General features: G+C 42.2%; 1 protein-coding gene across 2 annotated transcripts in view; it reads right to left on the reverse strand.

The window, feature by feature from the left end:
* The window catches only part of CNKSR3 (CNKSR family member 3), a 63735-nt gene extending 52631 nt beyond the window's left edge, over positions 1-11104 (reverse strand). The window contains exon 1 of one of the 2 annotated variants that reach the window (XM_032682561.1): positions 10955-11104. In XM_032682561.1, the coding sequence (XP_032538452.1) occupies positions 10955-11096 (142 nt within the window). In that variant the 5' untranslated portion in view covers positions 11097-11104. Of the gene's footprint in view, positions 1-10593; positions 10673-10954 lie in introns of those variants that run through there. The other variant, XM_032682562.1, reaches the window with a different exon arrangement.
* Positions 11105-12051: the final 947 nt, after the last annotated feature.

Below are 12051 nucleotides of genomic sequence, written 5' to 3' on the forward strand. Positions count from 1 at the left end.
CACCCAATGACAGGAAGGAATATTAAAGAGCAAAATATATTTCAGTAAAGCCACAAGAGAGAATTAACTAAGTTTCCAGATATTATTTCAATACCCTCTTAACCCTTGGAAAACTGAGGATGATATTGGACAATAAAATTATATGCATTGTGCTCAATTATACATATTCTAGAAACCACACAGTCTACTCAGTATTCTGCAGCAACCAAGACATATTAATTTGAGCAAACCTGTAAGTGTACATACAACTTGACAATCTTGGAAATTATTATTTCTGTGAATGACAGCTCAACAAAAGTCTCCAGGTATGCCTAGCATAGGACTGCCTCTACTGAGAGCTGGAATTCCTCTCCAAATATATCACCCTAAGAACACAGTACTAATCTTACATTAAAAGCTGACACATTTGCCACATCCCATTGCCCAATTGTCAATTGCCTTGTTTGAAGAGAGAACTTCATACAAAGATGCTAACTAGCTTGGAACCTAGACACCATGACGTGGTCTAAGAAGGTAAAATATTAAACAGCTTCCCAAAATATACAAGACTAGTTATTTCACCAAAGGTTTGCAGCAACATCAATGGAAAACATAATTTTCCGTTTCATTTCCCACCATGAGTAGCACTCTAAGATAGGGGGGTTTCTGAGGCAAAAAGATCCAAAGTAGCCCCAGAAGACTGCACCAAGTGTTTATAAATATACCATAAAGATCTAAAAAGTATCAGCTACCCTCAATTCTACTATAATTGTTAGATGCCTCCTTTTCATGCAGTAATATGTGTTGCTGCTCATCCTTCTATGTAGCATTACAAGGTGGCCCACTGATTGAAGACAATGCACTGGAGCTATACAAACTAGAAAGGCCAGAAGTCATCAGTTACTATCACACTGGCATCTGCTATAACTCCCATGCAATTTTTTAAGAACTATGTGTTAAAATATACCAAATTTTTCATCAGATGATGAACAGCACAAGATGTAATTACAGCTCTGCAACCTACAGATTACACTGATTACATTCAACAACTCTTGTATATCAGATGCTTGTTGACTAATAGTATTCCAACAACGTTAAATGCAGCAATACTCTTTTTTCCTCAAGCAAGCATATACATCATTTTTAATGAACCCCTGCACCCCAGCAGTTCTCAGGTGACTGTTGGAGAAAGGAGAATCCAGTCAATACAACACTGAACCAGGAACCGCAGGTTTTCTTCCTCTGCTGCAGACGTCATGGGATGGACTCAGCTGGAAAGCGACATGCTTGAAGTCCCAGGATACTCAATAGAGACCTACTCAGCACTCAGTGGAGCCCAGAGGATGATTCAAGTCTCCCTGAAACAGGCACTGAACACAAGATCTGCTGAGCCATTCTCTACGCTCCAGCGACTATAACAGGAGCATAGACATCTAAATTAATCATGTCTTAATTCCCATTTGAATGTCATCCACTGTATGACCAGTGGCAAATCACTTTCTTTCACCACAAGCCCCACAATGCAGAGCCATAAGTGGACTCTTGAAATAGCCCAAACAGACGTTTTGGGACTTTATAAGCAATGCAAGTGCATTAGGAGCCGAAAACAGCCAAGACAATCACACTGATACAGTTTCTACTACATAGATAACCAACTTCAGGTTAGTTGGACCTGTACTATGTAAGGTAGGTACATCCCAAATTTCTTACAAATTTTTATTTTTAAAATAACAGCAAATTCCTACTGAGAGATGTGCTGAAAGAATAAAGACTCTAACACCAGAGACTCTGTGATGATGCGTAAGTTTAAATCAAGACAAGAATTACATAAGGCACCAAAAGAACATTTCATCAACCTCCAGAAGCTTTGTTTCTCAAGGCTCTGCTCCAGTCATCTTGTCCTGATATTTTAAAACCCGAATACAAGTACAACTAACCAGAATCCTACCAGTCAGCATCACTCTGGTACACATAGTCTCATAAAGCAGTAAGGAACAAAACATTTAATAAGCATGAAACTACCATAAGAGCAAGCACAAAAACAGATCCCCCCACTACTCAAGAGTACCTACTGCCAGCAAGTACCTGCCAAGTAAGCACAGCATCCATCTCAGTCCATTTTAATGATCCAGCTTTGGCACTGCATCATCAAACCCACACCTACCTTTACAAATAAGCAATGAAAACTCACTCGCAGTCAAATACCAATATCACATGTTCCTCCAAGATTATCTTTAAATTATAAACATAACAGAGGGCAAAATATGCTCTTAACTTTTTTTTAATGTGGTGATGCCTAACATTATGATGAGGTAAAACATAAACCAGCAAGAAATAAAAATGTTATTGGCAGGTTTGATTTCCAAGTTCTTCTTTCAATCACACATAGATTTATCTAGTGTCATTGCCTGAAATAGTGTGAGTTAAGAGAAAAGATGAAGGATTCTTTTGAAATACAAGGAAAGATTACAATATTTTTATGTTGACACAGGGATTATATTTCACAAGAGGTGAAATATACACCCTCTGGTAAATACAGCCCAAGTCCAAATACTACATGAAATACTACAAACTTTGAAGAAAAAAATACAAACACACAGAATTTATAGCATAGTTATCTTTGGTCTCTTCTTTCTTCCACAGCTTGCCTGAGCAATGTCAACAATTTAGTAAAATCTAATGTTTTGCCATAATCCTTTTAAAATTCTGTTTGGTGAAACTAACAGAATATAAACAGAACGCTACACTTCGCAAAGGATGGGTGAGTGAAGCATATCATGACTAGAACACATATCATGACTAGAATAATCCGGGAGGAAAACAAAAATAAAATAAAAATTTCACTAGGTTCCCACCTTTCCTCTGCAATAGTTTCTGGGCACAAGTCCATCCCCTGGTCCCTACACATGTTTTCAGGACACAATCTTCAGGCATGTCTGAACTTGTTTTTAAGAGCCCTCCTTACTCAGGGCAAGTCCTACATACTAGGGCTGGGGAGAGGAAAAAAAGTCTTCATCCCTTATTTTTCCCTTCCCCCTTCCCCTCCCCATGGCCAAGCATACATCTTCTTAGTAGTGCAGTGCTAAGATACCTGTCCAGGTACAGTGTTCTGATTCCTGCAGCAGTGGGATAGCAGCCAACTCTAAATTAAATTTTCAAGGCACTGAAGTTATGATACTGCTGTCCCAATGAAACGAACTGATAGATTTTCATTCTTTTATTTACATGTGTACTTGTCACCAAAGGGTTGCCTTTTGACCATCACAGCAAGGACAGAGCTCTTCCACAATGCTAGTTCAGGAGGAGGAAAAAAGTACTGCCAAGACCCGCAGCTCAGAACAAAGCATCTTTGGCACAGGCAATAGCAGCAATATCACAACAGAAGGCAGAAATACTCTCTTATTAGATAGGGTCTTTTACAAGCTACAGAAGCTAGAAAGCCCAACAGAAGCCCTTAAACCAGTCTGCCTCACTGGTCCACTAGACTTGTAATATATCCAAAGGAGTCAAAACCTTGAGCCCCGTCTTTCTCTTCTGGTTTGGAAATCATCTGTATCAGATGAGGTATCTTTTATTTAATGACAAAATGGGCATATTGCAGACCTTTTCATAAAGCATTCACCCAGCGAACTTCATTTCAAATGAACAAGACACTGTGAGATAAAGAAAGATAATGATAAAAGGATGGCAACCTAAGCAACATTCATTTTGCACACAAGACAGAGGCATCAGGATGATTAGCCTAGAAGCATGTACCAACACTTGCTTTAGCAGAAGCCTTAGCCCTTAATGAGCACTAATTAAGTTCTTCCCTTTGATCAAGGAGCAAGATAAGATCACACTTATGCCACAGAGCTCTCATTGCAACAGCACACCATACACCTTGCTTACCTACACCTAACTATTAGTATAAGAAACAGTCAAAAAAAAGATTGTCATTCCAGTGATAAAAAACATTCTTCATATAAAAGGGTATTTCAGAGAAACACATGTAAGAAACTACTTTAACACAACACGGATGCAGTATTATAACAGAATTCAGCCAGATGCTGAACGCATGACTTTAGACCAAAGTTGAAGGTCAGTGACTTGATCTCACCAAATCAAAAACAGATGCTTGGTTTTGTCCGGCGTGTGTGATATTTATGGTATTATGAAATGCAGCTAATTTTCATCAAATATCTATTTTAATAGGTAGTGAATGTTTAAAGCCAGTCAAACAGATCAGGTTGATTCAAAGTACCTCCCGCAGATCCTCCAAGCTGTGAAATGTTATTGCTTGTACTCTGAAAAGTTGGAGGCGGGCATATGGAAACCTATAGGCAACTTCCTCATGCAGAGGAAGCATGGTCCAGGGATCTGAACGAAAGGCTCAGAGTCCAAAGTCATCTCAATCATGTAATGAGAGCTCAAATGACAAAAGGACTGTATAGCATGCCTAACATCAGTCAGAGATACACGGTCAAACAGCATTTTTATTTTAATCTCCTATCTCTTACTAAAGTCCTGTGAAGAAACACATTAAAATCTTGGGCAATCTCACGACCACAAGCAACTGGGTGCTGAAGAACTACCATAAATATGTGAGAGGTTGCGGTAGAGGCCCCAGTTCTACTAACTCCTCAACTGTGCCTTGCAATCATCAGGCTCCCACTAACTCCTCCTTTTGACAGCACTTCTATATTTGAGGTATGTGGAAGACAAGGCAAGACCTGTGTGACACCATTAGGAAAACCACTATCATCACTTCTATGGAAAAAAATACAACTATAATCAACTTTTTCAACTTAATTCTTTCAACTTAATTCACAGAGGCACTGTTTAGACTTATTCATTAACACACCTTCTGTGTGAAGCTTCCCTATCAGTGAAAATGTTGTTCTAAGCTGATACAGCAAACCGAAGACCGAGCAGTTTTGCCACCTCTTCTGCAATTTCCTGTCACTAGTCATCATCTGTTTGACATCCATAGAAGTAGCTCTATTACTTAAATCAAGCAATCCAAAAATTTAGATTTAAGAAATCAAAAGGAACAAACACACACTACCCAAAAAACCCCACATATTTCTGAATACTTGATAACAGGCTATAGGCATACATCACTCATAATTGCAAATCATCAAGTACCATGTGTTGGGTAACAGCTTTTTGCTTAGGTCTTTTACTTAAGAAAACAAAACATCATTACAAATTTCAACATATTTTTCATCCAGTGTCCTGTACTTTGTCTTTTTATGCTGTTTAGCACACTGCAAGAGCTAAAGAAACAGGGAAAGGTATGATTTGCTTTCAAGCAGATTTACATGCTGAAAACATGGGATCCCAGGTGGAAGTACAAGGAATGAACACGTAACAAGAGTTCTGAAAATCTGGAGCAATATTTCATCAAACATGAGGCTTTTTCTACAGAAATCTCCAACAACAGATACAAATTATTTCCTGTCCCTCAAGGAAAAGCTTTAAAGAAAGAAGGAAAAAAGCAACCAACCCACTGGCCAATCTCTGCACCTTCGGATAAACAGTTAGAAGAAATGTCTCTTCATGAGCATACTATCTTACAGCTTTTGTCGGTTAATAGTGAGCAGGCATCTCTGAACACTGCATACCGAAAATTTATTATCAGAGTTTCACTACATTCTTCTATAAAGTTGCAATCAATTTTCCACTAATGCCCATTGTGATTTTAGCATTTAAAGTGTTGCTTTTCCAGATATTATCCTGACAGCATTCAACTTTTAGACTTTCTGATGTTTAGTTAAAGTAGCTGGAACAGCAACTTAATGGCAAATAAACAGAGCTGACTGTGAACATGAAAAGATCAAGGGGGGGAAAAAAAATCACAACCCACAAGCAGCTCAAGAAAGTGCAACACAGCAAAAAACACGAAATCATGATCTAAACACGTGAACACAGCGGCCAACTTTGATTTATTTTTTTATATGCATTCACTGATCTTAACAACAATGTATGAATAATTTTAAAACTGCAGTAATACAAGCTTGTTGTGCAAGTTTTTACTTTGTTTCAGCCCACAAATAAATATAAACAGGTCTATGTAGTATATTCACCTTCTGCTAGTAGAACATTATGGGCCAGCTAGATTCAGAATTTCAGCTCAGATCTGCAAAGAGTCGTTATTCAATAATATTTTCTGTTCTATTTAACAAACACTCATATAGAGTATTTTTTGAGTAACCAAGAAAACAGATGAAAGGGATTCTTCTGTTGCCCCAGTTATGGGCAGCTCTCCCTGCTGTTCCCCACTGAAAGGAAAATACTCCTGTATTAAAAAATAACCAGGAGGTTTCTTAGTGTTAGATTTTCCCACATAATTTTAACCCCACAGCATTAATTTGAGAGTGCCTAAAAAAAAAAGGAAGGCTAAAAAAATAACTCCAATCCTAAGCATCACCCATAGCTGTTTCTAAAAATCCACCTATGGTTTGCAGCTCCCAGCCCACACAGTTTTAACACAACTGACCTTGCTGAAATCTCCCTGGATAAGCAAGATAGCTCTAAAAAAAGAACACCAGGCCCTCACGATTAATTGCTAACTATTAATAAATTAGCATATTTTTCCCTCTTCTGCCAGGCATACCTATAAGTGTAGTTGTCCAACAGCTTTACCAGGAATGGAAATCTGAGTATTTCATGACATAACAGATGTAGGAATAAGTAATGTTCCTGAACTACTAAGAAAGGGAATAACTGAACCTGGAGTGCAATAAGGAGGCCAAAGCAGACGCGTGATCCCCAGCCAGCCGAGACTACAGCTACAGCGACAAAGGCCAGACTGTAATGGAGCCTCATAACAACAGAGGCTTCTAAACCACAAGCGCGTCAAACTGTTCTTACCGTGTAAAATTTGGCTTGAAGTCACAACTCACATAAGTATGTGAGGCCTGGGGGTAGGGGGAAGAGACAGATCAGGCTACAGCAAACAAAGAGGAGGCACAGGGATGTTCTCTAGTAAGGGTGACATTTCTCACACAGGAGGCTCTATGCCAAATGCAGCTTTCGTCTTCCTCACATCTTTTGAGGAATGATCGTAGCTGAGGGGTTTCCAGCAGCCAGGGGACTCTGAGACCTGAAAAAGTTTCTCCACATCATCAGACCCCTCTGTCTCCTTCAAATTGTTGCTGCACCAGTAAAACTAAGTCACTTTTGTCCAGTGTACTACAGATGTCCTACAACTTCCATGGCCACTCACCTGCTCCACAACTACCTGAATAACTCCTGGAATACCTCTAGAGGAATTCAGGCTTGTGGGCACTCAAGGGAGTGCTGCAAGATACAGGTGAGGGCTTTGAGCCCTCAGACATCTTAGACTGCACAGAAGCAAGACCACAGGTCAACTGCAACACCATCCACATGTTAACTTTCAAGACCCAAACACATCTTCTCAGTATTGTCAGGAAAACAGTGCAGACAATATTGTTTAAAGAGCATAAACCCAGTCAGAAGTAAATCATCACAGCATCCTAGCCAAATACGTACCTTTTCAAGGCTAAATATGACCCCTAAATACTATCTGAATTTGTTCCACTGGAAGAGAAACCTAAAATGACATCATCACTTCTTCCAGACAGAAACTGAGGTGGTGCTTAAAAAAAAGAAAAAATCAAGTACAGTTTTCAAACATTCATGCTGTAGCTAAAAAGTTATCACATCCTTGGTCAAAGCTTGATAAATCCTTCATGTACAAAGAAAATTGCTAGCAATAAAAGCACAACTCTTCCCCTGCAGCTTCAATTTAACTAGACCAGTTGCACAGCCCACTAGTGACAATACAGTGCACTGTGCCAGAAAAAACACCCTTGTTCACAAAAAATAGCAGCACTCTAGTCTGAGTTAGCAAGAGAAAACAAGCAACTATGTTTTGTACCAGTTCTTGTTGGTAACAATGAACAGAGCACTTTTTATTTTAAACCTGACTACAAATATATATTTATGTGCTGCTTACTAACTTTTGATAGGTTCTATTTTAAATTCTACATAAATGCTATTTACAGTATTTACCAAGGAGTGAACAGCTCAAAATCACAGAGCAAAACTCATTAGAATAAGAATTACCTTGTTAAAAAAAAGTTAGTTCCAAATGACTAAATAAAAGAAAAAAAAAAAGGTAAGTTGACCAATAGCAAAGAAGCTGTCCAGAAGTAGTTATACAGCCTACTTTAGGATTTTACTTTCAGGGGTTTGTTTCATGAACAGGGGGAAATTTCCATACTTTTTCTGGTTTGGAAAGGTTATTAAAAAATAATTTATCAAAGTTTGACTGTAAAAAGATTTGGAAGGGAGGGAAAAAACAAGTCCTAGACAAATATTCTGTTTCACAATGAACATTAAAACCGATTGAGGCCACTAATTTTCACCACTCTCTATATTTCTCCAAGATATTTTTTATCATTGTATGATAAGCAAGAATCACTATCTGCAAAACCAATCTCCCTACTGAGAGCTGGCATATCCCACCACAGTTATTTATGTCATGCCCCTAAAAAAGATCTCCATGGTACCACAGCACTAACTACTGGTAGTGGATATCACCAGCCAAACACTTTACCCTGGAGTTTGACCAGTTCAGTGAAGATCACGGTATCACTCTTCAGAGATGAAATGTGCGAGAAAGCAAATGGCATAAGCTCCCCTCCAACCACTTGTTTTATAAAACCAACCTTCAGAATTAAATGTAGTATTCATAAGGTAAAATACAGAATATTGGTCTTGGTCAAACATGAAATCCAGTGGTTGTGAACTACATAGTAAAAAGCTATTGCAGATTAAAAATAAACTATGAAACATTGTGCTAATAAGGTTGTTAGCTAGCTATTAAAGTGTCTATTTTAATGTGCAGAGATGAAGGCAGAACCATAAAGAAAAACTTTCCACATCTCATTTCTTTATTACAGTCTTGCCATGCAGGGAGTGACATAAAATGACTCTGTGCACCAAAGAGGTCAAAAGCTTACCCAGAAACTGAAAAACAACAGCACAAACAAAAGTCATCAGCAGTCTTCAATTTATTTCTTTACATTTCAAAGGACACGTGTTTCCATTAGTCAGAAGACCCACCTCCAAACTACGGCCAGCCCTCAAATCATTCTCCATAACACTAATTTAGGGTCCAGCTAAAGAGTTACCTGTTCAAGGAACCTGTGAGTAAAATAAATTATGCAAGAAAGGAAGCCAAGCATGCTTAAGTATAATAAAGGCTTTTAAAATGATTAGCAGGTTTACTCTTTGATCTGGCAAGCTAACCAACTTTCAGCACCCAAGAGAAAAAAATACAATGAGGGAAAAGCTTTATATAAATAAATATTGCACATACCAAGGCAAAGGCTTATTACATTGGAACAATGCACTCCCGTTTAAACCAATACCAAGCATAAAGGAAAAAGGAGAGAGATCTTTCTCTGCAAGTTATTTATATGTTAACGCATAACTTCACAGCACATTTGTGTGGAATTCTCTCCTCACAAAGGCTACTTGGAAGGTCCCTCACTGGCACCGGCTCCTTCACGCACATGTGCACGTTCTCAGGAGGGCTGGGAGTATCCATCTCTCCCTGTCTGAAGACATGAGTCTGCTTTCCAAATTTGCCTCAGTTTTGAGCCGCACTACTGCCAAGTGCTGACCACAGGCATGCACTCCAATCAGCATTATGGTCCTGAGACAGAACAGTAATGGCTGCTGTAAATAAATGCCGCTTCTAAAGCGAGGAAACTTTCACCTCTGAAAACATTCCTAACTTCTCATCAACTTCAACTCCAGCAACGCCTGTGAAAATACTTTGTGCAACATAAGAGGATCATGCTAAATCTAGTCCTACGGAGACGTACACTTCAGAAGTCATAAATCCCTCACCTAATTCATAGCTTTATTTCCCTTTTGGTTCATTCCCAGTAGAGTAGGAACTGCAACAGTAATACCCCAATCGGCATTCGGAAAGCACTAGCATGGTCCAACCAGAACTGACAGCAGGAGGATTAACCTGCCTTCAAAGAGAGACCCGATAACACCCAACGCTGCCGAAATCCCCACGGTAGGAGCGAGGACCCCTGGCCCCGCTGCCTCCGTCCCACCAGAGACCCCGGGGCCAGGGCGCAGGGGCGGGCAGGCTCCACACATCGGTCTCACTGAGGCTTTCGCAGCTACGTCAACACTGTGAACAAACCTCGGAGCAGAGGAGGAAGTTTTAGTGGGCGGGGGAGGGAGAGACACAAGCATACACGCGAGAGACGAGGGGTGGGAAGGATGGACGGACGGACAGACGGACGAAGGGGCCGCTATTTAACTCTCCGAGCGGGAGTCTAGCGTTTCAATCCCATCACCGTTAAACAGTATTAAGAGTTCTTGCTTACTTGAGCTACTTTATAAACTTTTAGCTTAACTTACAAACCTGAAGTTTTTTCGAACCGTGAATGGGTTTTGCTTGAGAAGCTGAAAGCTGACTTACGTGGGCTTTTCAGATCTAAACGCCTCTATGATTCCGCGATTTTACCTGCCTGAAGGAGCACAGTTACCCCCTGTCTATGCGAGCAGGCTGGCCAGCATGAGCACAGGAGAAGGGGACCGAGCCATGAGTTAGGACCCCAGTGTATATACGCGTACCTCGAGTCAGCCATCCTCCCTGCAAAACTCGCTTCAAAACCTTCCCCTTTTCCCATGTCAAAAACAAAACCAAAACTAAACAACAACAAAACCACAAGGCGAAGCAGGCACAAGCGCACGAACAGGTAGGGAGCCAAGGCAGGAGGGCGCGGAAAGTCGCCGACTCCCGAGCGCCACGCCGGGCAGTCCCGGGGCTCAGCCGGGGGCGCGGCCGCGCAGCCGGGGCTGGGGCTGGCGCTGGGGCTAGCGCTGGCCAAGGCCCCGCTGGCCCCGCCGGGCAGAGCAGCCGCGGCGGCACCGGGGCACCCCCGAGCCCACCGCCGGAAAGTTCCCCCGGCGCCCAGGGCCGGCGTCCTCTTACCCTTAGTCCAGTCCACCACTTGCTTCGGGCTCCACCTGGTCACCGGCTCCATGGCGGGCTCAGCCCCTCCAGCAGCAGCCCCCACGACCGACCCGCAACCAGACTCCTCCGGCCGCGGACTCGCCCCCTTCCACTCTCCCATCCCGGCGGCGCCGCTCCGGGCCGCCCCCTCCCCGCTGCGGCTCCTCCCGCCGGCCAGGGCCGGGCCCGCCCCGCTGCCGCTCCGCCCCCAAGTGCTGTGACCCGCCAGCCCCGGGCCGGCTCTTTGCTTGGGAAGGTGCCGAGGAGAAACTTCCTGGGCTTCCCGCTCCAACAGGTCCGGAGGAGCGGCGGTTCGGGAGTCTCCCGGCATCCTGCCCCGGGAGCGGCGGCCGACCCGTGTGGTGGAGCGGCGGCTGGGCGCTTCACCCCGCCTCAGTGGTGGCTCTGAGTCACAGCCTTGTGGCAATTTTAGCAGCAACTGAAGACTGCTTTCAACCACGCTTGTCCCAGTGTTGGCATTTGGGGTTTTTATTTCTGAATCCCTCTCTTAAAAGCGTCTTTGGGTGTGGAGGCCGTTTCACCGTAAGAGATTACTTCTGTCATGCTGCTGTTGGCTGGGAGCTGCATTAAGCCATCAGCTGTATCTCGGGCTCGCTTTCCTCAAGGGAAATGTGTCACTGTGTCCTGACCACCTCCTGAAGCCCATGTAAGCCTCCACTGAGTGCTAGCCCCTGCTCAGAGGTTAAAGGGCTGACTTCCAAACTGTGTGCCCAGCACACCAACCTCCACTGTTCTGTACCACTGAGCATGTAACTCTGCCTACAACCACTTTTCCATTAACAAAGCAGCGAGAGGAGACGTGGGGAAACCAGTTTTTATTGGGTCTATCACAATACTATCTGGTTCAGCAGCAAATTCCAGCCTGAAGCCCTTTTGTAACATGCACGAAGGTCTCACTGCTCCTCTTCCTCAGTGAGAAGAAACAGAGTAAATTCTGCTGTGACAGTAAGACTGTGAAATTTTAACTTGGCAATATTAGAGATCGAGGAAGCAGCTGGGATTTCAGCCTTTCCAGTATCCCATTGTTTTCATCATTTCTCATCTCTATCCATCTG

The sequence above is a fragment of the Chiroxiphia lanceolata genome, chromosome 3 (assembly GCF_009829145.1).
Source record: "Chiroxiphia lanceolata isolate bChiLan1 chromosome 3, bChiLan1.pri, whole genome shotgun sequence".
In the NCBI taxonomy this organism is placed as follows: Eukaryota; Metazoa; Chordata; class Aves; order Passeriformes; family Pipridae; genus Chiroxiphia; species Chiroxiphia lanceolata.